This window comes from Barbatula barbatula (assembly GCF_947034865.1).
Source record: "Barbatula barbatula genome assembly, chromosome: 16".
NCBI lineage: Eukaryota > Metazoa > Chordata > Actinopteri > Cypriniformes > Nemacheilidae > Barbatula > Barbatula barbatula.
The window spans coordinates 2,780,211-2,808,148 of NC_136779.1; the positions used below are offsets into that span (position 1 = coordinate 2,780,211).

The 27,938-nt window shown below is 36.0% G+C and overlaps 1 protein-coding gene across 2 annotated transcripts in view; it reads right to left on the reverse strand.

Moving 5' to 3' along the window:
- LOC306905367 (cadherin-18) overlaps positions 1 to 27,938 on the reverse strand; it is a 100,869-nt gene that overhangs the window by 8,768 nt on the left and 64,163 nt on the right. For both annotated transcript variants that reach the window (XM_079475931.1, XM_079475932.1), the window contains exons 5-10: positions 22,643 to 22,810; positions 20,199 to 20,386; positions 17,093 to 17,346; positions 12,786 to 12,922; positions 11,110 to 11,231; positions 9,059 to 9,176 (exon numbers count right to left, since the gene is read on the reverse strand). In XM_079475931.1, coding sequence (XP_079332057.1) covers positions 9,059 to 9,176; positions 11,110 to 11,231; positions 12,786 to 12,922; positions 17,093 to 17,346; positions 20,199 to 20,386; positions 22,643 to 22,810 — 987 coding nt within the window. The remainder of the gene's footprint in view (positions 1 to 9,058; positions 9,177 to 11,109; positions 11,232 to 12,785; positions 12,923 to 17,092; positions 17,347 to 20,198; positions 20,387 to 22,642; positions 22,811 to 27,938) is intronic.

Consider the following 27,938-nt stretch of genomic DNA (forward strand, 5'->3'; position numbering starts at 1 on the left):
AGGGCTGTTGAGCTTGTTTGTGTTGTAGCAAAGTAGTTAGGACTGTTCTTTTTTGTGATATTAGGCATTGCTCATACTTGAGTTTACTTTGGGTAAACTTGCGAACAATTTATCAAGTCATGTAGCTTGTTGAAATACTGACTTGAAACTCTACTCAAGAAAATGTTTCACGTATATCTACTTTATAAATATTTTACTGCACTATAGAGAATGTGAAGTTGACGTCACGCCCTATGATGCATGTTGCAGTGGCGCCGCCATCTTGGGAGGATAAAACTACATTGCTATTATTGTTTTGATATGTACTGTTACATGTTTTGTTAGTTATATGGAGAAATCGAAACCGAAAGTGAAAGAACCATGGGCTTTTCGTGAACGACTCTGCGTAATGCTATTGCAGTTTTTTAACACAGCAAGACCGACCAATCATTGTTATATTTCCTTATCAAACAAGAAAAACAAAACACTGCATTGAACGCACTAGCATCCATCATACCAATATACATATTTAGGAAATATTTAAATGTATTTATTAATAATTACCAATAATTTATATATATATTAAATTTATTAATCGCATTAATCATTTGACTATCCTACTATACATTCTAAATCATATCATCTTGTTTTTTTCTCAACTACATTTTTACAATTACATACATTTTACATACATTTCTATTCTGTAATACTTAACAGAATCTAGTAGCCTTCTTTCTTTTACTTGGGTAAAATGTTTGAGTAAAAATACTTGAGTAAAAAATATATTTTAGATGTGAGTAAAACTTTAAGGTAAAAAAACATGCATGTATGGAAAGTAGTAGAAATAAGTTAAATGATTCCAAACTAAAAACACTCTGATACTTGAAATTGTAAAAATACTTCACTACTGTCCACGTCTACTTATTGCTTTAACTTCTTTGAGATTAGATTTGTTTTAACACATACACATGCATGAACCACTCAGAAAACCACAGCGACGACCAAATAATATACAAGTTTGCATAGCAACACCCTGGCAACAACCCTGTAAACCACAGCAACTATACAGTGACATGCTAACACACACCACTCAGAATAACGTTGCAAGGGCATAGCAGTGCCCTGGCAACCACCAATTAATCCAAAGCATCCATACAGAAATGTTTCAATATCCACTCAGAACACTTAATCATTTGCATAGCAACACCCTGGAAACCACCTAATAAATACACAGCAACAGAATATGGTAACATGCTAACAACCACTTAGAAAACCTTAGCAGCCACACAGCAATCTCAGAAACCTTTTGGTAACATGCTTACAACAACGTACAACACCTGAAGATTTGCATAGCAATATCTTGGAAACTATTTATGGCCCAACCGCTGGATATGCCAAACGCTGTAAATACCGTATATAGTATATATATATCCAAAAATCATCATCTTCATTTGACCTAAACATATCTATAAATAGTGTTCCTGGCAAACCACAGGAACTATCCAGTACTGTGCAAAAACACAACCACATAGTTACGTCCTTGCAAAAAACCCTATCATGATGCTGGGCTTTTTAACATCAAATAATGAACCAGATCACCATTAGATAACATGTCAGTGCCAAAAAGCTTCCTTAACAACCCCCAATACTCCACCTGTCTCTGTTCTCATTTTTTTTCATGAATCATAAGTTTAATATAACTTTTTATGAGTTTTCAAAGTGCCGTCCCCATCATAGAGAAAGGATGGAACTGTAGGGAAATTACCTGTTTTCACACGCGCTGATGTTCTGGGAGTGAATGGAGTGAAGCCTTGTATTAATGAGCTGGTGGATTCGGCTATGGATCAACATCACAGGTACCGGTTTCACTCAGAGGAGCAATGATTTAAAGTCAGTGTGAAACACCAAACCCGTTTTAGTGATAAGACAGAATGTTCTATGCATGAAAATAAACTTCACCGTTCAGAGCATCTCCACGTATCCCAATGATCTTTTTTTTAACTATTGATATTGATGTGAAATGTATATTTTTTTCCCTCAAAAGCCACAAAATTTCACCATATAGACTTTGACTGTCATCATAACTGTTGATATCTATTGACTTTTTTAGAGAACATTTTCAAATCCTCATACTATTGGCATTTAATAATTTATCAAAGAAGGTTTTTAAATATTTAGAGTTCATGTAAGTATAAGGCACGATGAGGATATCTTACACATCAAAACAGTGAAGAAAGCACTAGACCAGTCATCTCAAAGGAATAAAAGCATCCGTCACTGGAAAAACACAAAAGTTCTGTCTCAAAATATCTCTTCAACTGTGACAGCAGCAAGATTTCTGATGGCGCTGACACTAATTAAAATTCACATATAACAAATGTCAACAGTCTGACAGCAACAGCCTTCAACTGTGAGAACCTGTTTCATTGCCTTAAAAAAGAAAAAGGCAAATTATTATTTTTATTTGGCACAAGGGGAAAGATAAAGGAAGCCATTTTTTTGTAATTGTGATATTTGAGTATGTCTTTTTTCTATGAATCAACATCTGGAGTCACGTTAGCCAAATTGAAGTGTGATGGACATTTAAAGTCCCAGTGAAATAAAAAATACAATGCCTATTTTTTCCATTAAATATTGCAGCGTTTATTGTAAAACCCCTTCAACTGTCAGTCTGCTGCCAGTTCCATTTCAAAATGCAACGGCTGTTTTTATACATCTAATCAAATCGCAGAGAAAGACGAAAGCCATGCCCACAATTTTGCTAATCCGAAATTCAACTTCACTCAGAACTTCTGGTTCACAGGGACTTTAAGTTTAGCTTGAACGTCTTTAAACCTCTGACCACCTGATGCATACAGCACGCAAAACTGATAATACTTCAAGCCATGTTGTCTACAAGATACAGGGATGATAAAGTAAACGCTTTTTAGATAAAACTCGCCAAAGTGATGCTGTCTCTGTTTTTAAAATATTCTAAATATTCTAAATATTTCAGTGTGTTTACCTTTTGTTTAACTTAAATTTAACCCTTAAATAAAGACCAGAGAGGATTTGAAAGACCAAAGAAATTGCATAACACATTTTCATCAGAAGTTGAGGTTTCCCTGCAATCTGATAAATATTCAAAGAAATATAAAAAATATGCATTACAAGCCATCACGCAATGCGTCTCTCATCAAAATGTGCGGGCAGGCTAATAATTCTACACACATCAAAATGCTGAGAGCGGACTTTCCTGTCAGCAGTGAGAAATAATCCTCGAATAGCATGACCTGGAGAAAATCAACATCTGGTGTAAGAAAGGAATGCTCTGCAATAAAATAATGGTGAGTTTATTTGCATAAACATTTACTCAAAAACCATGTTTTCATTATGTTAGTTTTTTGGTTAATTTAATCAAAACAACCCAACTACAGTTTGATTATTATTCACTACGATTCACAATAAAAAATGATTTTAAAAATTGTTTAAAAAGTTATATATTGCAAATTAACTTCTCGAATAAACTGAAACAATTATTAATAAATGCTTATTCCTTTTTCAATATTTCTATAATTTATCTGAAGAGAAAACTATAAGCCATTTGAAGGTAGATTTGCATGAAAAGAAAGTGTAAAAACTGTGACTTTTTGCTTGAGCATGACCTAATACATTTTTCTTATTTGATTTAATATCGATTTATAAATAAATGCATACATTCAAATAGTGTTACTATTAAATTGACATAAGCTATGACAATTAATAATATAATAGCTTTTTATCATATATAATATTATTATAGTAGCATATAGAAATAAAATAGAACAATATATTGTATTATTAATAAAAAGTATTTAGGAACTGATTTCATATAAGGTATACTGAAAAATGATAAATATAACAAATAGCTCATTACATTAGACATCTCTTCACATTAAAATCTATTTACATAAAAGTACAGAAGACATGTTTGCCCAGATGTACTTTCTAAAAGTAAATCAAGCCATAAAAGATATAGTGCCTTAATATGTTAGTCAGCCAGACCCTTTACTATCTGAACAAACAAATCTTGGACAGATTGAGCTATAATGGCAGCAGATTTCATGTCAATAATTAAAACTGGCTTGTGAGACGAACAGTCTTTGTCCAGCGAGAGCATCATCTTAAGGACTACAGCAGACCTTAAACAAAACTCTGTATCGACAGGCAAGCAGTGTGGGCCGGACTGAAGATCCTGATGTTTGCCTGAGGGTCACAGAGAGCCAAAGCAAACAATATGTGTGTGGGTGAAAGAGAGACAGAGAGAGAGAGATGCCGTGAGCACTTTTCCTAGAGCACCACTCATAATGTAAAATAACACATTCATTAAACTCATTGTACTGTAGACTAATAGATAGATTCATTGTATCCGTGTAGATAAAGCAACACGTTTGCGCATCATTTGAATTTAACGTAACGTGATGGAGAGTTTGATAAAATAGTCCGCCTCATCTTTTCCACCGTCACAATAATCATTATAATCACCGGAAAATGACTAATATTTCCCGTTCCTGGTTATTTTCCAGGCTGTCTGGTTCCCTGTCCAGACTCCCACTCGAAGACTGCCACTCAATATCCGAAATCCTTCCGAGACACAGACTGCATATTAAAACAAGCCAGTGCTAGAGAAGAACACAACATCTCTATAAAGAGCTCAAGATGCAGACAAAGCTGATGGAAATAGGACAGCAGTCTTTCAGAAACAGATGGCGGATAGGAGAGGGGAGATGAAGAGAATAACAACGTACAATAGGTAGAATGGAGTCTGGAGCACTTGAGAAAGAGAAAGAAATAACAAACCGTGAAAGACATCACAGAGAGACGAGTGCGCAATTATTTTGTGATTTCAGGTAGAGGTTCACCCCTACAGAAATAATTCAAGGGAAAAGGAAAATTCTGTCATTATTTACCCGCACGTCATTCCAAAACTACGGTATGTTTTATTTCTGCTTTGACCAGAAAAGAAACATTTCTTCGGGATTTTCATGTAGCTTTCTTTGAAAAAATGACATGGCGACCATGTCCGCAAGATTTAAACCATAACCGTAGAAGACAAAAATAATCCATGCACTGCCAAAAAAGTATTTTTGTGTTGTTTGCCAGCACAAACATAAAACATTTTCATTATTATCGAAAGATATTAATTCTAGATACATTTACTTGAGAAGTAAAATGACCTTATTAAGACATTATTTATTTTATTCAGAAAAAAATATTATTTAAATATAATATAAAATAAGAAACAAGTTATAAAAGTTTCATATTAATTTGTTTTGTAATCTAAAATAAAATGTATGATGTGTAATGATATATAAATAAGAACGTTTTATATATATATATATATATATATATATATATATTCATAATATAACATTTATAAAAGCTGCCAATTAGGTAAGAAAAATAAACATAATTCAATTATCTTAATTTAAGTTTATGTTTCTTACCTCATGGCAGATATTTAGTTTCGAGCAAAATGTCCATAAATAATTTGCGTCTCGGGTTAATTTTTTATCGAAAGACAAATATAAAAAAAAATAGTTTAAAACATGCATGCTTTAATTCATCTGTCTGAAGTATTTGTTGAACGTGGTAGGCCCTTTTTAGGGGAGATAAAGCCCCCCTTAAGTTCTAGCTTAGCCCCCCTAAAACATTGAGAGTAATAATGTAATCTTTACAAGTATTCAAGATCGCTTATTATGAAAACGGAGGCCGGCTACGTTATTCAGCGCATTCTTCAGTTCACAGCACCACAGAGTGGATTGAACATAATAAGCAAAATGTATTGTTATTATTGTTGTCACTTTGAATTATACATGTTGCATATTCTATCTGAATTAGTGATTTTAGTAATGTATACAGTATGTGGTGCGAAGAGAGTGGCTGTGTATTATTTATTTATATATATCCTCATTGGAGGCTAACATTGAAAACCTAGAATCGCCCCTTTGTTTCTGGTGTGAAATAATTCTCATTTTTGGGTCACTGTTGCTTTAAGACGTGATTATGTGTTGGTGGAACTTATTAGCAGAGTGATGAATGTGAGATTGGACACTTGCATGTCTTTGGCGTGTTTATTTGACCGGCGCCTGACTCCTTCGGCATCATCGGATGCTCATGAATGAATATTGCTTGTGTAATTACCCTCGGCTCCACTAGAGAACCTAATCGACTGGAGAACATAATCAAACTGAAAATCTGTGCGAGGGCCTTGTATGCGCCCTGGGACTCTATATCTCACATTGTTATTCACACGGAGACATTGCGTTTATAACGTAATACGTGAAGAGACAATCATTTCATTCATTTAATGTTTGCTTCAGTGTTCACAAATCAAAAACACGGAGAGAACCTAACAAGATAAACAAAAGTATAATAAAAAAGTGCATAAGATGTTTCTCTTTTCTTAACTTACTAGCAAATCATTATTTTCACATTTTATGAATAAAGTTGAGAAGGTAAGAAAAATAAACATTCTCTGAAAACAAGTCTTATTACCAACACACTTTCTCTTCTTAGTTAATCTTGTTTAAATATTAAGATAATGTATTTAGCAGGTTTCTTAGATTATTAGATGTTTTTACTAAATACAAAAACATGATTCGGGAGCACGCTGTCACAGAAAATTTGTTTATGTTTCATCACAAAGCGGCCATTTAGATACAGAGAGCTAAAGTACCTGCATTAAGAGCCATTTACTCTTTCCAGAGCTCTTGTAAAGACGGAAAAGTGGTTTTATTGCTAAATTTGAAGCACTTTTGGTCTTCATAGACAAGTGGACTTCACACTCGCCGCCTCTCTACAGACAGCATGAGAAAGCAAGCTGACATCGACCACCAATGGAAAGAGAAGAAAATTCTTAAACAGTGGCACGTCCCGGTGGAGAGAGATTAGAGAGCGAGGAACTGTGAGAGAGGGAGAGAGACTTGTAGTAAATACTACTTTAGAGGTAACTCCATCCTCCGATGTGCTCGATGGGAAACAAGTGGAACTCGAATCTTCTATCTCATCGATCTGCCTCGACTTCTCTAGTTTGCCTCCAATGATGTTGAGGTAGGATGTTGTGCTTTCACACAATACTTCACATTGAAACGATGTTTCGTTCGCCGGGGGGCTGCTGACATCGTCTTTAGACTTTAAACTTGTTAACATTATTTTAAATGTATCATTTGCGTGAATTATCACTACCCCATATAGGAATTGATAGTCTACATAACGCATTACCTTTGTTTCTTTTATCTTATGTTGCTATCTCTGTGTGTGTGTCCGTTAGTGTGAGTGTCATTGCGTGTATGTTATTTATTCTATTGCTTGTAGTTAAAATATTTTCATGCACAGTTGCTTTGTAACAATGAAATGTGTAAAAAGCGAGTTGAGTTACCGAAAAGTCATATGACATTCATATGTTAAGTGGATGCTGCTACATCTGTTATTATGTATCATAATATTCACATTGTCATGTATATTCATGCACATATACAGTTGCGAGACCCTTCCAAATTTTCAATTTCAACAAAATCAAACCTCAGGAGTAATACAGTCATCCAACAGCATGTGAAAGACTGACAGAATTTTCAACTTTTCCTTAATACATGTACAAATATTACTGTCTTTGAGTATTTGAGGTCTGAAAATAGATACAGTGCATCTTTTTCGGTCATTTTGACTTGTTTATCCAGAATTCATTTTCTGCAAATGAATACAAATAGAAACGATATTTTCAAATGTGGGTGAAATATTGTAAGTAGTTCACATTTTACCTATAAATAAACACACATATACTGTTATTTTAATAAACGCTGATTTTGAAATGGTCTCTTAACCTTCTAGTGGTTCCAAACCTGTATACATTTCTTAAAATGTCTTTACACAAAGAAATATATTTGGGAAAACGTAAGCAACTGACATTTCTGGGACTGATTGACTAGAAGGAAAAATTATATTTTTCTTGTTCTGTTGAACACAAAATTAGATATTTTGAGAAATGTAGGAAAACAAACAGTTCTAGGGTACTTGATGTGAATACCATTTATGTAGAACCCCATGAGATCACTTTAAAAAACATGTGAAATTCATGAGGTTTTTCTGAAAGGGATTCCACTATGAATTATTCAGGACACATTAATGCTGTTGACACATATTTACCATTTTTATTTAATTGTCTCTTAATTTTGACTATACAACTTTATTTACCATTTCAATTAATTCAATTAGATATTTACATATTTCACTACTCCGTGTTGGTGGAACAAACCTCCTGATTTAATCTAGTCTGCCACATTTTTCATGAAACCTGGCAACTTGTTCCAGCACTTGTTGTATTGTTGTTGTCCTCTTATAGTAGTATAGAAACAATGAAGCTACATTGTAAGTCCTTTTGCATAAAAGCGTCTTCTAAACGCCTAAAAGTAAAGGTAATAAAAGACACCTTTCTTAATTCAGTGTTTGCTTTCTATGAGTTTCAATAGTTGTTTTAACCTAAACATTGTCTTCTCATGCCCCAAATAATATCCTTCCAAGTCAACCTTGAACCCTTTCTTATCCCTGCCATAACCATCTCAAAGGGGTCTTTTCTTTTTCTCCGAGTTCAAAAATCCTACCAGTTATAGGGCCAGATGTAGACCCCAGTACATCACACCTGGGATGAGAGAGTCTGCATGCTAACCTCAAGCCTACGGGCGTCTGTGCCAGTATTGCATTAAGGTCGTAGTTCATGGGTTTAGGGAGCCGGTAATTCGTACGACAGCGTCAGGGACTGAACTACTGTGTGAGGTTAGACCCATAATCCCTCAAATGGAATACCGGCTCTTTCTGACAGCGAGGTGCTGTGATGGAGAAAATAAATCGTGCCGAATTGAACTGTATTTTGGAAGTGCTTTAAAGTAGGCAGAAGAAAAACTTCTCCAATTGCTTTAAAGAACCTGAGGCGCCGAAGTAACAAAAGAAGCGATAGCAGCGGAAGAAAGAAGATTAAAGGAGTAAGAGTACTGACATACAATCTGTCCAAATACAATGCATGGAGGTTTATCTACAATTTTTACGTCACAAGTACAGGGCATACCTTCATTGTCTTTAATTGTGAAGTTGGGGTTGGCAGGAATTCCTCCAGGAAAAGAGAATGAAAATCCTTTTCCATTGGCAAAATCATCTTTATCAACCGCAGTGATCGTCTGAATGACCTGCCAACAACAGACAACACTTCAGTTTGCAACAGGGTCTGTTCTGGTTTTGTGAACCAGCATGATCCCCAGTTAAAGACATGCAAAAAAATCTTTTTTGAAGACTTTGCTGAGGAACAAAGTTGTGCTTGTTAATGTAGGGTCTCCAACCGAATCCCATGCTGAATACCCACATTTAAACCACAAAAAATGAAGACCTACCACCAGACATGTCGGCCTCTCTTGCAAATGGACTCCCCCCATCATATCCCCAACACAGATTTTGGCCAATTTGTTTAACTTTACTTTTTGTTCATTCATTTATTGTTCGCCATTTTCATGAACTCATCTGACGTCTCTGCTGCCAACTCAGTGGTTCTTGAAATCTGTGCTTTCTGTGTCAAAGCCAGCTGGTTTTTTGTATGAGTTGTCCTAGCAACCCAATATGCATTTTGATTTCATTGTGAATTGTTCAATCCCGGTGCTTCTGAGAGAACACTTTGAAGAGGTTCATACTGATCGAATATATAATTCATGAATTGCTTGTGTTAAGAAACAGAAAAAGGCTGACAACTTCACAATGGCAATTGTCAAGGGTTGTAATCGGCTGATAGTTATTGAAAATGTTTTTAAACGTGTTTTGATATCGTTCCATTAATACCTATTTGTATTTGAAATTGTTAAATTAATACCTTTTTGTATTTGAAAATTTTATAAAAATACGCTTTATTATAAGGAAAATAATGTGCACAAATCTACAATACAATCCTTTTTAATGGTCTGTTTAAGAACCTGAAGTCAATATGAAATATAAACCAGAGTTATTATAGTTTTGATTTTAGTTTGATTCCTATTTTAAATTAGCTTTTATTTTTACATTTTTAGTTTTTGTGGCCATTTTATTTACTCTTAGTTCATTTTAGTTTAGTCATTTTAGTTTAGCAATTTTGGTGTATGCTTTTGTCATTTTTTTATTTATTGGTTTATTTTTAATGTTGCTATATAAGATTTATTCATTTTTATTTTAGTTTTTGTGAATAATTATAATTTCAATGCTTTAAACTTATTTTTGAGGCAACATTTACATTTTTTCTTGAGTTTTGTTTTCCCAATAATTTTCATATTTGATTTGATTTCAATGAACAAGTTTTTCAAAGTTTTAGTTTTAGTAAACTAAAATAAATTTGCTATCGACTAATTGTGAATACTAATTCATCAGTCCACATTACTACGAAGCAAAATGTATGTTTTTTAAATCTTTTAACTAAACGTAAGAACATGATCAATCTCTGAGAAGACGTTTCTTAAACCCTATTTTTAAAATACCTGCTATTTAAAGACCACTTTTCCCAATTCAACACGGTTTAATAAAATCCCGCCAAGAGTTTTGACCTGTTGAATAATCCCCTTTCACATGGTGAAAAGTAAAGAAGTAAAATCGATTGTTTATGATATTTAATGTTCACTTTAGGAAATAAAATATTAAAAAAGAGTAGTTTCAGCCAAAAACTGTTTTTCCAAAGAATAGTTAAAGAACCAAAATCAGTATTTGTTGTGAGATTTAGGACTGAACCAGGTATCGGTTAAACCATGAACACGTTGGTCATTAAATGTAGTCTGTATAATTTAGTATAACTGATTGTCGGTTTCAACACAGGAAATATGAAAATGGTCTTGACCTCATCTGTCTTCCAAATCCCTCTTTCTGCTGGTGAAAAACAGCATTTTCGAGATGAAATGGTGGAAAGTGAGAGCAGGAAAATAGCAGAGCGGTTTAGTGATTCAGAACTGTCACGCTTTGTTGATCAGATTCTTATTCTCGTAGAAAGATGATAAGCATTCCTTTAACCTCCCTCCATTTCTCCTATTTCTGTTCTTACTCTTTCTCTTTTCCATACCAGCAGATATGAGTGGATCAAGGTTTGAGACAAAAAGAGGCTTTTTTGGGACTCGCCTGTCCTGCTCTGGTGCTCTCGCAGATGATGATCTCCTCATCGCTGTTGATCTTCGGAGGATTGTCGTTCACATCCAGAACCTGCACTGTGACGGGCACTTGACTCTGAAGGCTGGGGTTGTCTGGAAGGAGAAGTGTCACAAAGCTTTGATCAAAAAATACATGAGAACATCATGCATGCAGTTTTACACAGGCCAGAAAACCATCAAGCATTTCAAAGTTTTCAACAAAACATAAAATATCAGAAAATTCGGGTGTGGGTCTGCGTATTTGCAATAACGACCAATTAATGTCAAATTAAGAAACACAGGTTATGTAAATTCCCATCAGTCTGTCTCAAAAGAGCACGTCTCTCAACTGTAATTTCTTTGACAGAAGTACATTTGCATGCGACCATTGGTCCCCGGGTAGGATCTGGCTAATTTTGTTTACAAATTGGCTAAATGATCTAGTAGGAATTCTCAGAATGAGTTGGACTCACACTGAATAAATTCATGTGAAAATAAATAACGACAAAATGAACAAGTCATTACAATTTATAATAAATGAAAAACAGTTTCACAACAAGAATGTGCAGTGATATGTTATTGCGCAATTAAAACAAAGAAATGAATGTGCTTTGCATCTTTTAGAATGACTTAGTCTTTTAGTTTCCATGGCATCACTTGCATCCTTTATGAATAGAAAATACACTTGTCATAGTTGCCTTGAGTCACGACACAACGATAAGAAACATATTTCTTTAACTGATCTATAGTTGCCAAACATTGTTCAGACTCGACATAACACTAACTACAGTAACTACTATAGTAACCAGAAGTAGGATATACAAAAATAAAATAATACAATGGTCCTGATGGGATCCAAAGCACAAAAAGTGCGTATAATTGCTGCGATGTACTGAGGTCATTGATGTCTTCTCCCTAGACACCTTCTCTAACAAGCATTCACACCCTCAGCAAGAACAGAAGTGAACATTTCCTACAACGAAGACTTCCAAGACAATTTGTCACCATGGCAACAAACATTTCTCCCCTCCAGTTTATCTCTGATTTCATATAAACATTTAAAACACAAATATCAAAACAACATTCTCACTGAAATCCATAATGTCTACTCTCTATCGCCATCTCTGCGTGAAACATAAAACTGCGGGTCACGTTGTTATCCTTACTATTTGGTTGAAGTAAAACTCACATTTTCCACTAATCTGTACCCAACAGGTACATTTTAAATCATTATTATAAACTTGCCTTTGCGAATTAGGTTAAAAGAAAGGTACACTTAATGCACTGGCTTTTTTTCTTTAAAACCCCCAAAATGTTTGGAATTACAGCTTTAACATTTGTTTTATTTTTCTTGTGTGTCTTTGAAAAGTTTTATTGCTCTTATACATTTGTGAATTGTTCTTTGAGGGTATATCGTTGACATACAATACATAGTAATATATTGAATTCATTTAAATGCCATAGCTCAGATAACTTTGTAAGAATATGTTGGTCTATAGAATTGATTTCAAATGATTAAATGCACGCGATGTTCAGCAAATTGTTTCTCATTAGTATACAAACCATTTTCAATGTTTTGGCAAACTCATTAGCTATTAAAATTAATAAATATAAATAAGCAAGGTATTAAAGAAATGATGCTCAAGCTAAATTAATTCTGGTACCAACCCTCCTCTGTTGCCATGACGGTGATGTTGTGCCACGGCATCTCCTCCCGGTCCAGCAGCTGAGTAGTTCTAATGACACCGCTGATGGATTCGATATCGAAATACACCTCTTTGTCTTCACTCCGCTCGATGAAATATCTAAATATAGAGGAGAAAGTATGAATACTGCATGAACCTTTCCATCTTTCAACCCTCTACATCATCGCTGTGGCATTAAGACCAAAGACAGCTCGGATTTGTCTTATCATCTGGGAGCTCATATTGCCGTACATGGCTGGATGGTGAAACCTTGCCAACTCTAAGTGTGGCGCGATGTAGGGTCAGGTCTGCTACAGCACGTGATCAATAGGCCTTGTCAATGACAGAAATACAGAGAGGGATATATGTAGAATAACACAAAAAAGATTTCACACAGAGTAGAAATGTTACGATGGCGCGTAGTAGGAGTTCTATCAATTGAAATGAAGAATGCACATTTTTTTCACGCAGTTTGTAATTAAATGTAAATATCATTATGTCAGTCTGACAGAATGCGTATTGTATTTAATAATGGTCTTGTCTTGTAGCTGTTTAAGTTCATTTTGTTCACGTTTCCCCAAATGATCGATCGCCCCCGGTAGACATAATATTGGAAATTGTAAAAGAGATTCATGAGCAGCAGGTACTGTAGGTATACGCACAGATACGTTTTAGTATTTTAGCTGAAATGACACGAAAGCAGAAGCAATAGATTACAATAGAGTGGCAGAATATAACAAAAAGGGGAAAGGAAACGTATGAGAGAAAAAATAATTTGGACACATTGAATAAATCCTTATTCTTGCAGATGAGAAAGACAAGGAACTGTCTGTGAAGAAATGTCTTTGGGATGTTAGAGAGGGATGTATGGTTGCTGTCATATATATATATATATATATATATATATATATATATATATATTATTCATTAGAAGCTGTTTCTTTGTTTCTCATACTGCGAGTAACAACAGGAAAATGCTGACCATTTCAAAATGGTCGACGGGTCAACGTTACAAAAACGCTGCTAGCACATTCTAGGCGGTTTATATCTGTAGCACAAGTATGTGACCATGGACCACAAAACCTGTCATAAGGAGCACGGGTATACAATATCGCCAACATGGGTCGAAATGATCGATTATCGATCATTTTAAGTAAAAATCAAGTGGCATGAAGATATTTTGTGAACTTCCTACTGTAAATATATCAAAACTTTATTTTTGTGAGTAGATGCATAAAATCGCAAACAAAAATGGTTGGAAGCACACCTAAAAACATATCTCGCTTCTGTCCGCTCTCTGGGAATGACCCACTCAAGTGTGGTGTCTATGAAAAGCTTTGATTTCAGCTTTCGGGTTCTTCTACTCTCCACAACATCATTATAGCTGTTAGCCTAGAGAGCGTTGAAACAAACCTGTTTCTTCATAGCAACGGTCTGCTACAGTCAGCGCTTTTGATAAACAACTTAAAAGGCGATTTCTCAATATTCCAGATTTTCAAATAGTTGTATCTAGGCTAAATATTGTCCTAACTACATCAATATATAATACATCAATGGAAAGCTATTCATTCAGCTTTTGAAGGATGTCAAAATCTCAATAAAAAAGACCTTATGACTGGTTTTGTGGTCCAGGGTCACATATTAGACGTAGTACTTTTATCACCTTTAAACGATGGCAAACTCTGCCAAACGATATAGAAATAGTTTCATCGTGTCTACTGTGAAGAGTACTCCATTAAAAACTATTTGCACTCGGGTGTGTCGTGAAATAAATGTTCTGAGTGAAATATGATAATGATCAAATGCATCACTATAAAGGCTTCGAAGAAAACTAAGAAGATAACAATAACCTTGTTCATCATCGCTTTATAACACTAATGCAGATTTTCAAAATGTAATGTCATTTTATTTTCTTGCAGTTAATGAAAATACCACGTAACAAAATCTTGCACAGGCATGAAAAGCTGTTTATTTCATGGTGAGTGTAGATTAATGGGCTGAAAAAAATTATTATCTGAACAGAAAAGGGATTATTCTTTTATCTTTTTTCCTGTTTTCTCTTCAGTTTTTATAGCGCTCCAGTGATAAATGTCGATGTAAAAATACACTGTACAGAAGTAATAATCTCAGTATTTGCATGACCATAAGAGTAACCGACACACACTGACTCTGAAGGTTCAAAAAAACGTCTATGCTAATAAACCATAGTGGTCACATCCCATTACCACAAGAAAATATGCACAGTCCTTGACATTAGACTTCTTTTCCTTTTAAAAAGCTTCATCAGACATGAGAGAGAAATAACAATGAGAATTTCACACTTCATGCATTTTACAGCCGGTGCAACAAACTTTCTGACATTTATTTCATCACTCCTGTTGTTCTCATGAATGTGACAGGAAGTTTTATTTTATTCATGTTCTGTACACCGGGGGTGGACGTAACGGCGGGCACGCTAGGGGTGGCCCCATAAAAATACAAATGAGCTTCAACTCTGTGGAAACATTGCACAAAACCAGACGGACTCCCAGACACATCATAAGCCCAGGAGTCTGAAATGAATGAACTATTAGTATAAAATCATCACGGGTGATCAATTTAATAAGGTCTACACCTTCCGCCGAACAAAATTCACTGCAAAAAACAGCACAGTGAAAACTGCACAAAATGTTGCCTTTTTATAACTTTTTATATATGTAGAAACAACATGGCGAATTCCATGTTAGGGGACCCGCGGTGTATGTAGATGGAAATAGCTCATTCTGAGGTATTCATTATGTAAGGTCTTTACTCCTCTGGAGACATAGTTATGTATCTTTAATTGCATTTCTGTCAATAAATCCTCCAAAAATAACACGCTGTACCTTTAAATCAAACGTCGTAGCTGTTAACATTAGTTAATACACCATGAAATAACATGAATAGTTATATTGACATTAACAAAGCCATATTGCTCATTGTTAGTTCATGTTATCGAATGCATTTACTATGGTTAAGAAATATAACTTTATTGTAAAGTGCTACCCTTTTTCTTAAATGCTGTGAGTGAGCCTAAGTAGTCAATTTTAAAGATTTTATAATGCTTCATTTGCAACCACGTAAGCATTTTCATATGACTAAATCGATTACACTCAGAGACTAAAAAACCTGCAATCCACTCATCGACCACGGTCAAAGAATACGCTAGTGTTGAATGCCCTTTACAGTATGTCAGCTTCGTAATGTAGCGTTCATAGCACCAGCTGTCACAATATAAAGCAAAAATGACATTCATAACAGCTCTGCCGTGTCATAATATGTTTGTCAGGTATGAATACATGCAGGCTTTTTTCTCTTAATGACACAAAGTGCTCATTTGTCAGACGGTAAAGAGTATGATGTCTGAAGGAGAAGAAGGATGTGTTTATGAGCTCTTTCATTAGTATGTGGGGTTAATTGAGCCTCGGCTGCAGCGCTTCACTAAAACATGAGCTGTTTTAACGCTAATGAACAACATCCCTCACCGAGGGTTCGAAACGTAAGGAAAGATCCATACGTGTCATATCAACTCAATGTCAGACCATTAAAGTCGACCTTTACAGAGAAAGAGAGAGAGAAAGAGCAGAAGAACGAAAGAAAGCAAGAAATGTGGTTAAAAAACACCAGTGCTTTGAATGATATATATCTGTTGTGTTTTGTTAAAAAAAACACATAAACTTAAAGGATAAACTAGTCTTATTGTAATACATTTAGCAATAAAGAAGATTTAATATCTTTTGTCATTTTGCTTCTAAAGTAAACGTATCTTGAGACTTTTTAGTCGTATCTTAAAGATATAGTTCACCCAAAAATGAAAATTCTGTCATAATTTCCTCACCCTCAGGTCGTTCCAAACCTCTATCAATGTATTTTTTCTGCTGAACCCCAGGAAGATATTTGGAAAAATGTCAGTCACCAAACATATCTCAGCCCACATTCAATGCCATACTAGGGAAAGGGGGGTCAATGGGGAATGAGATCTTTTTGGTTACTGATATTCTTCCAAATATTTTTGGGTGAACTATCCCTTCAAGACTTTTTAGATATTTGCATTGAAAATGAATGCAACTTGGTTTAATACTTATTTACAAAGACATTCCCATATTGTATATTTTGTGCCTTAACTGTCAATCTCTTTTGGTTGACAATTTTATTTGTATTGAGCTTTTCACAATGTGCATTTTTCCAAAGCAGCTTTACAGGAGAAAATAGGGAAAACACAAAAAAGGTAAAACACGGCACAGCATATGTACCATATCTTCATCTTCTCACCTTACTGGACTGTTTTTGCTGTCTGGGTCTCGAGCTGTGACGGCTCCCACTTCAGTTCCGACCTTGGCATTTTCGTACACCTCCATAATGTAATAATCCATTGAGAAAACCGGGGACTCGTCCACGTCTCCAACTGTGATCTTGAGTGTGGCGTCGTCTTTAAACGAACCCAGATATGAGAGGCGAGGGTCCAGGTGTGTGTTTTCAGCGGAGATATGAAGACTGTACTGCTTTTTCTTTTCATAGTTAAGAGGCTGAAAATAGAGAACAGGAAACTAAATTGGATTACAAAGTACATTTGTCTTTCCTAATATGCTGAAAGGCGTTAGTTATTCGATTAGAGCTTTGGGTGTCTGGCACAGTCTCTGTGGATGAAGTTAAAAGACTTTAATGGAATAGTTCAACCAAAAATGAAACTTGTCATTAGTTATTCACCCTAATGTGTGATTTTTTGGTTAAATATAAAGAATATAAAAAGTAAATCTACTCGTTTTGATATAATGGAAGTGTGAGGATTGAAGCCAAAATATCATCAAGACCAAAAAAAGTGGCAGTCCATACAACACTTCGCAAGGTATAAGGCCACATTCACTTGTTTATGTTAAGGCTTTTAAAGTTTACTAAAACTATTTTCTGTTTCTGGCAAGTTTAAAACAAAATATTTCTGTTTTTAATGTTTCCTTAATAATCAACTAAAATAAGCTTTAGTTAAAGCACTAATAATATGACCTGAAAATATAGATACAAAAATAAAATGACAAAAGCACAAAACACCATTTCTGAACATTTAACCAAAAATGATAACTAAAAATATTCAATTTCATGGACACAGGATGATGACGCAGAAGGGAACTTTTAAAGTGAAACTTCACCTGAAAAATGAAAACTCTGTCATCGTTTACTCACCTTCGAGTTTACTCACCTTCGAACACAATGAAAGATATTTGGAAGAATGCTCATAACCAAACAGATCTCAACACCCATTGACTCCCATAGTAGGAACAATAACTTTATCATTTGTTTTTTGTTCTGTTGAAGACAAAAGAAGACATTTTAAAGAATGAAGTACAGCAAACAGTTCTGGGGCACTTTTGACTACCATCGTTTTTTTCCTACTATGGTTGAAATCTGTTTGTTTGTTAGCATTATTCCAAATATCTTTCTCTGTGTTCATCAGAACAAATACATTTACACACATTTGGAACAACTCGAATGATTTTTTAGAAAACAGTTGTTTGGTCCCAACACCCTTCAACCCTTTGGAGCTCTGACTCCTGAGGGTAAACCCTTGAAGGCCTAAGGGCATAGGGATGAGGCCTTCGGAATGGAACGTAGGGACTATCATCATTTTTAGGTGCACTGTCCCTTTAAGCAATATACCCTTCAGTCAGTCAAAGGTATTTTGCTTGGTGGCTTCAAGTAGCTTCAAGCAGACCAAACAGTTACGTACAAAGAATACAGTATATTAAAGTCCTTTCTGCTTCCGGAGTGTAGAGGTTAAACCACTCTCTAGATGGGGTCACGCCAGTAAACACTACGAAACCTGTCTGACCTTCGAGGGCCGTCTCGCCTGGCAGATCTGCTAGGCATTTATCTACAAAATTGGCTTTTGGAAAACTCTGTATTCACTGAATTTACAGCTTCCCCCATGGGGCCGAGACTGAAATTGAAGACGCTCGGAATACGAAAAACTGGCCATTAATGAGCAGTCGAGTCCTGAAGTGAGAGAGACATCAGTTTGACCCCGTCTGCCTGGACAGATTATATGTCTATTAGTGTATCTGAGGGATCTCTGTGTGTGTATCTTTAAGATATTGTGCTTTGTTCTTTTTGGTGAAGAACTGCAAGGAACACTCATAGAGAGTGTGAAAAGTAAAGAAAAATATTGCAATTCAGAGGTTATTTGGATTCACTGGTTTTCTGAACATTCTAATGAGGTTTCATGGACTACTGTGTGCAATACTTACATTTTTCTTCAGACTGCTGAGTCTCTGATGGCTCCACTGCCTACATCAAGTGTTTTAGCTTCTTCCGAGGCAATAATTACACAAAGTCGTTTTTTTTAACACTTTAAAGCGGTGCTTTCACACGTAAATCTTACTGCAACAATGCAAAGGTCCTCTGACTGGTTACCAGGGCGTTGCTATGCGGTTGCTAGGAAGTTCTGAGTGTCTTAAGTCTCCTGCTATTAGGGGTTTAGAGTGGATGCTTTTAAGGCCAATTCAAAGGACCTCAGAAATTGAGGGAGGGCCCTATTTTAACGATCTAAGCGCATGGTCGTAAGCGCAGGGCGCAAGTGCACTTAGGGCTTGTCCGAATCCACTTCTGCTAGTTTAAGAACAGGAAAAATGGTCAGCGCACCATGGTCTAAAAGGGATCTCCCTATGAGTCAATGGAGTGTGCTGGGCAAAACGTGCAGTAAACCAATTCGAGTCTCATCTCCCAATCCCTTTACAGCAAGTTGCGCTCGTGTCAAGGCGGAGTCGCTGTTTGCAAAGCGGAATTTGCAAAGGTAAAGACTGGACGCAGAGAGGAAACTTAAGCGAGGCTAAAGCGCGCAAGCAGACCATCTGCAGGACACATCCATTTTTTTAGCTTTATATACACAATAATAATCTTTTAGATAGAACTCCATATTTTTTTAAATATTTGACATGTTTGTGCACTGTGTACTTCCGTGTAGGCGAATATTAATAATGTGATCTTTAAATAACAGCGTTGTTGACTTAAGACCAGGTTTTCAGTTGGTCAATGGCGCTGTATATTTCAGTTGCCTCAAAATAGCATCACGTCAACAAGGTGCGTAAATGGGTGCAAATGCATTTGCAATTTAAACAACGTGGTGCAGGACGTGGAAATGATAACTGCGTCGGGCTGAAACTGTCAGAAAAAACACTTTCATGTGCACGCAGTTGCGCACAGTGTATGATAGAGTCTATCAGCTGCATGTCTATATCACCATCTGTGTTTGCAAAGTAAAATTGCAAGTTTTATTACCTACAAATAATAAAGACATATTTTTTTGTATACTTTATTAGTTACTCTAAGCAGGTGCAATGAAACCAGTGCTGCTCGTCTACGAAAACCGCTAAAATGACTTGAATACCTTCCTCAGTGTGATGATTCCTTCTCTAGTGTCTTTGTCCGTGGAAATGGAGAACATCGCTGCACCCTCTGGGTTCAAGATGCTGTATTTAATCTCTGCATTGATTCCGATGTCCTCATCTGTGGCTTTGATCTTTCCCACCGGCTTCCCCACCTGCGACGACTCGGGGACAAACACCTGGTAATTCTCTGCAGACACACACAAAACCTCTTGACGGTTGGGTTCGACTGGCTGGATGTTATTTTGAAACACAGTACCATGACGCACATTTTTAAAAGAAAGGCTTTTTTGTTCTTCGAGAGCCCAAGAGATGGAGTTCTCTGTTGGTCTCAGATATTTATCATAAAATTGCTTATGAGGAATAACAAAAATAGAAAGAAAGGAGACAGTTGTTCAAATACACAAATAGCATGGGGGTGTATAAAGAATGTAGATTATAGGAGGTAAATGATCTGGATTGGGGTAAATTTGATGAGAAATGTTTTAGTTCAAATGGGATCTTCAATAATATTGAGTTTTGATAGCAGACTTGACAAATCTGAGTTCAGTTTGAGACGTTGTAGAGATCTCTAATAAAACTGTAATGACAGCGACAATTTGTGAGACTTTGACTCTTTTTCTAAAAAGAAAAATCTGAGACACAGATGAGACAAACGTTTCCATTTTCTCTCCATTTATTCACATTGATGTCTAGAAGAAACAATGGGTATATTGAAGTGTTTTGGTATAATATGGCACTAGCAACGTCAAGGGTTTGATTTCCAATGTGATACTTTGAATATGCTATTGGTAAAACCGTTTCCAATCTAATTTATTCTTCCGGCACCCTACTGCCGCGCTCTATTTATGCGGGTAAAAATGTCAAGATCCAAGACACATAATTGGATTCTTACACAATAAAAACAAGCTCATTTAGTTCAAGTTTATTCTTCTGTTCTCTTCGTGCTAATTAAGGGTAAAATATTAAAGCGTTGCACACTTTGATGAATCATCTGACAGGACAGACTGCATCTATACGAGGTATATTTCAATCCATTGGATAATTATAAAGTACACATAAGCAGCCCTTGAGACATCGAACGGCACACTATAATGAACGGGAAAAGCGAGAGAGCACGCTGTGAGCAAGAGAGCAGCGCATTACAACGCCATACAGTCCGGCTAACCTTCAAAAAGTAACAAGATTATTTGCGACGGATGACGAATAAAAAGAAATAGGAGGTCAAGTTATTTCGGTTTCTTTTTGCCGACATCTAAAGGCCGATAATCAAGTCTTTCAATGTCTCCAGAACCACTTTGGAAAGTTCAGCCCGTTTAGAGCACTCAAGAGTGGATACTACAAGAGTAATTTACTTTAAAAAGGCCAATTTAACAGATATCTTACCAAATATACCGTAAATATACGTATTGAAACTGTACCCGCTAAATCACAGGCATTACTTATTTGAAAGATCAGATAAGAGACGTGAAAACATCCAGGCAGCTTAAAGTGAACGTTCACCCAAAATTCTGTCATCGTTTACTCGACCTCTTGTCATTTCAAACATGTATGACTTCCTTTGCAGAACACAAAAGAAGATATTTGGAACAAAGTTGATAACCGTACAGCACTGGACCCCATTTACATCTATTGTATGGACACAAAACCATTGCAAGTGAATGGGGTCCAGTTAACAACATTTAAAAAAATTCTTCTTTTGTGTTCTGCGGAAGAAAGAAAGTCGGTAACACTTTATAATAACTTTCATTAATAAATCATTAACAAACATTATATGATGTTTAACATATCCCATATAACATATAAATAGTTACTATTTATTCAAATAGCTAGAAACGTAAGATAAAGTGTTTGTTGCTAATAAACTTATTAAACATTCCCTAATAAGTAACAGATCATTATTTAATGGAAATTGAAATGCTTACAAATGTTATTAAACGGTAAATTCATATTATAATTGTCATGAATCAGACCTCTGTGGCTCTCTCTGTGGTTCTCCCTCCCTTCGATTCAGATCTTAACAGATGTAACACAATGATTGCAAGCTTTTGTACAACACTTTTGCTGCGATATGATATGGCTATGGTTAGGGACAGGTTTAGTGGTATGTGTAGGGTTGGTTAAGGGAGTCAACAGTGGTCGATTTGATGACTATGACACAATGATTTGATCACTGTTCGATAACTGATGATCACTGTTTTCTACCATTCTCTTTAAATGTTTATTCATTTTCTCTGGTTGCTGTACGATTCAAGGAATATTCTATATAATTGTATGCTAATGTAAATGTTGAGGCAAGCAGGTATTTTAAACTTAGAAACTGGTTTCTAGTTGATCAGAAGAAACACGCCAAGTTTTCAACCAACTAAGACAGGATAGTGGCCGACTATGCTTCGGATAGAATGCATATTCTTCTTTAAACGAAAGGGTGACTAACATTACTCACTCTGAGGGAACTTGGGTGGGTTGTCGTTGATGTCGGTGAGTGTGATGTTGATGGTGGTGGAGCCCGACAGTCCCCCCACCTGCCCTGCCATGTCCTTTGCCTGAATCACTACTGAGTAATGTTCTCTCGCCTCTCGATCCATATCTGCCAAGGCTGTCCGGATGATGCCTACAAAAAACGTACCAAACCCAACATCAGACACCAACATCATGAAAATATATGGACATAATTCACACTATAAATACGAGGGATACCAAAACAATGGGCCTAGGGAGGTGCGTGCGAGTAGTATGTGAGTCTATGGCATACTGCAAAGTGTTATGTTATGGATGTTAGCTGTTAGATATAGAACTGTGGTTTTCAAACTTTACGATGCCAGGGACCCCCCCAAGTATGATGAACCTTTTGTGAGGCCCGCCTTTCTAAAACACATATCCATCTTCATACAGCCGTGGTAAAATTAAGAAACCATTCCATATTTTCATTGAATCAACTTTTCTAGATGTGTTTCAGTCCATTGTATGTTGAAATTCAGCAAAAGCGGACCTCAGGAGCAACAAAGTCATCCAACAGCAATGTGACCAGCATCACAGGTCATCACATCAAATGTAATGTTTGAACATTTCCTAAACACGTGTTGAAATAATACTGTTTAAAAGTGAATATGAACTTGGTTTCTTTGCAGTATTTGAGGTCTGAAATAATAAAGATTTATATAATACATTTTTACATTTCTCCAGTTTTAATTTTCCGCGAATAAATGCCAACAGAAACAATATGTTTATTTGAAATTTGCGAGAAATATTGTTAGTTCACAGTGTGAAACAAAATTGTTTTACCTATACACATATCTATGAATAGTCAAGACAAGGATACGTGTAGCACAAAAGACAAGATTCCCAAGACTTAAGCAAAGCCTCTTCATCTCGTTGCTGTCACGCGGAAAGAATTAAGATAATAGATAAGAGATCCTATCTGTGATTTTACCTTCAAATGGGCTGTTAAAAACAGCTTAGAAAATGTCCTAAAAACCCTCTGAGATCTGTTTTAAATTTAATCGAACGTCATTATTTTCTGTTTATTACAGCGTTAATGTTTTTAAAACACACACAGGCAGTTACACATGTTTTACAGTGGCAGATGGCATCACCGCACACATCAGCATAACAAAATGTCAATTTATGCACAAAGTCAGCATAGCCGTTTTAGTCCTGTGTTTTCAATATCAGCATGGTATCTAGTCCACTTCAGAGCTAATTCACAAATTCTTCTAGAGGAAGAGACGGATGAGCAACATCTTTATGAAAATCCTTTTTTCTGTAAAGGTACCCGCACATTTTAACAGACATTTACCAGAAAACAAACTACAGTTACCTTAATGGAAGTCTAGTTGACCTGTTACTAAGTGTATCAAAGAAACATACAAATATCGACTAACATTTATTGTTTGAAAAATGAGGAGTTGCAATGGTTGGCACGAGAGCATAACCCCTCCCTCGACAACTCATTGGTCTGAATCATCTCCTCTCTTGTCGCTCATCCTATTGTGTCACACAATGTCTGTCAGCTCTTTGCAATTTCTTTTCCTCTCCCGCTAACATCTTCTTCCCTCCCACTATGCTGTTAAACTAAAGCCCTCACTGAAGAGAAACCTGCAGTGAGATCTACTTTCACAGAATCAAATAAACGCTACAGTTATTACATTCAGAAATATATTTAAGTACGAGAGGTTGTGCTATATTGTCATGTTGTCTCCATTGCTTTGAGTGCATTTACAATATGGCACAGCCTTCTAGTTGGCTTGTGCCATACTGCTTTTACGTTATGGTTATAAAACTCATGTAATTAAATGATTAAAGTGCCACCCGTCCACCGCAATCTATAGCAATTAAATAACTAAAAGGTTAATAGTTGGTATCTACCAATGTTGTGCTGTGATTTACACTACATGAACAGTTGTTTTTGTTCTTGTTCTCGCGATATATGTCTTATATATATAAGGTACAGTTCATTCAAACATCATTTACTCATCCACGTGTCATCTCAAACCTGTTTGACTTTGAACAAAAAAAATATTTTAAAGAATGTTGGTAACCAAACAACGTCGGCCCCCAACGGCTGTCATCATATGGACAACAATTCTCAGAATATCTTAGAATATAGTTAACTGCACAACTGAAAATTTAATAATATACTGGACATTTTCAAAAACCCTACATTTTAAGGCCATATTATCATACACATTTCTTATTGTCACAAAATCACTAATACGCGAATATATATGACTGCTGTGTGTGTGACCCGCCCCTCAAATCTCCTCATTTACATTATTGGCGCTCATTCCCCTCACCTGGTGTTCTCATTCCTTTAACCCTATTTAGTCTTCTTCGTCATTTGATGTTTCATACCCAGTTAAGAACATAACAGTCAAGATGACTCATATGTGTATCTTAGCACATTTGGATCATTTCATTGATCAATCATGCAGCAACAATAGAACCAAAACCAGCACAAGCAACCGAGGCCTCAAACCACGACACTTTGCTTCATCCGGGCTTCAATCCAGACAGCTCACGAAACTCACCCAGACAGGCCAAATATGTTCAGAATATTGGATTTTATTTGTGTCAGGTTTGAGGGATGTTCACTAAAGCAGGAACGGCACCAACAATCGCTCTTCACAAAATGGAAGTGTTATCAGGCGATCCAATCCTGCTTTATAATGTTTGAAAACAATAGGCTTGGTAGCCCGCGGCTTCCTTTGATAGAGGGCTCCGAACGTGACATGCAGTCAATACACACACACAAACGTCATTAAAGAGAAGATTACAGATGCATAAATAAACAGACTGGGCGGTTCAGTCAGGTGACAGGAGCGACAGAAATTCAGCACGGCATTCACAGACCTGTAATTGACTGATTCATTTTTCACTTTAATTTATGGAGCGCAAACAGAGAGAAAATATTGATTTGTCATTATTACGCTGAAAAGTGGTTTCGCGTCGACCATAAATAACCGTCGCTTTTCTCTGCTATTGACTGGAGTCATTCCGAATCTTTTTTTAACCACATGTTTTGTTTCATTTCCCCGACAATAATAAGAACCAAAATACAACAGCAGTTTTTTCGTCTCAGAGTGTGGGGTTGGCAGGTTCAGGATTAGCTGTCCGTCGGGAGGTCGCAACATTAGATTTGGGTCAGGGCGTGACTGACCGAAGTCAACAATATTATCAGACAGGGCAAGTGAGGCTGAATTCTGTCACATGTCAAAGGGCTAGAAACAGAAAGACGGGGGGGAAATTCTACCGAATACACTCGGGAGAGGTCAGAATGCCTCACACTGTTTGGAAAATACCCAAGAGAGGTGTCTCACAATTCCTGGACTGTACTTTTTTATTTTACAAAGAATTGTCGGGGGTGTTTGCAAATGTAGAATTTTTTCACCACACTGCTACAGTCGAATGGTTTCCAAGGCAATGCTACGGAATTGCTATTGGAATTTTAATATAAGTCCATTATATTCTAATGGATAGTTCACCCCAAAATTTTGACATCATTTTTTTCACTCCCATGTAGTCTAAAACTTGTATATGACTACTGTGGAACACAAAAGAAGATATTTCGAGAAATGTCTCGGTGGTTTTGTGTACTGTATATACAATGGAAGTCAATGGAGGCCAGTGTTGTTTGGTTATCAGCATTTTTCAAAATATCTTCTTTTGTGTTCTGCTCAAGAATGTTTAGAATAACATGAGGGTCAAAACATATGAAAATGTTTATTTTTTAGTTAAAATCTTCCTTTAAATATGGCATTCAATGACAATAAGACAATGTGGATTTGCTTCGAGTGTAAACTAAAGCTCAGGATTTTTGGCAAAACATTACACACAACTTTACAGAGCTTCTTGAGTCAAAACCCGAAAGAAGGACTGCTGTAGACAGTAACAAGAATGGATCAACAAAATATGAATAACTGATAAAACAATTGTCAATGTATGGTTCGATTCCTCTGACCGTTGTGTGTTTTTTTTTATATATTTAACAAAAACCCATATTCCCGATAAGTTTATTTCTGTCTAATTCTGATAATTTTGTCCATGAAATACATAAAAAGCAGGGATGGTGATTTTCAAGAATATGTACTTTGTCAGAGTGCTTTAATTTGAAAAATATTTTTACATGTTTTTTACCCTTAATAAAAAAGTATACAATTTTTTTTACATTTTTACTCTTACTCAAGTAATTATTTTGAGCCTAAAACTTCGGTAAAAGAAACAAAGTACAATATTTTATATTTACTTACATGCAGTCTTATATTCAACCCAGCCTTTGGTCAAAAAAGGCACGAACCCAACCTGTTGAGTTGTATATGAACCTATGATGGGTTGTTTCAACCCAAAATGCTTTTTTTCAATCCATTGTTGGGTCAAATATATTTTCCCGGGTTTAAATTATTGTTTAGTGTAAACGTACATGTACTTATGAAATGTGGCAGAGTAAAAAGTATAAAATAGTCTTTATAATGTAGAGCAGTAAACATATACTTGAGAGTAAAAAAGTACTGTACACCTTTGCTTAAAAGCTTGGTGTTTTGTCCATCTTGTACCACACACCTCATATTAAGCTAATCTGAGGGGGCATTAAAAACGAATACTGTACAAATAAACCATCTGAACCACATTTTTGGCCCCTACTGTATATGTATTATATGCAACTATTACAAACCATCTTCTAAAACACACAAAATTATTTACAAGCAAACAAAGAATATTTGTAAAGTCTACAGACTGAATCTCACATCCATTTGTCTTACTTTAATGCCATAACTCCATTTTTGCCCTGCCATCATTTCTGCCCAGTAGTGTACGTGAGCTATTACCTCGACTGAAGCATTACTTAACCTAGGATCCTAAGGCTACCGAAGTCTCTGGCATAAAGCCATTCACTCCATTAAAACAACACAAAGACTAATGTTGTGACCTTTTCCTTATCCGTCAGAGTTGAGGGAGTGTCTCTCCACAGCTATCACTCAGGTTTATTGTGCGGTACTGGTAAGTGCTCTTGAGGAAATATGAAACAGGCTTTCTGCAAACGTAGAAAGTGTGGTATTTGTTATTAGGATGTACAAAAGGCCTTTTAGGAAGCCCCAGCGAAAAAAACCACCTGTCTTTCCATCCATCCAAAGCTATGCACTATGACTATAAGAACGCAACCCATGAGGGATCATTTCAAACCCAGCAACATTTCAAACACCACTGCATTCTCATGATCCTCAACCAGGCTGAGGTCTCTATGG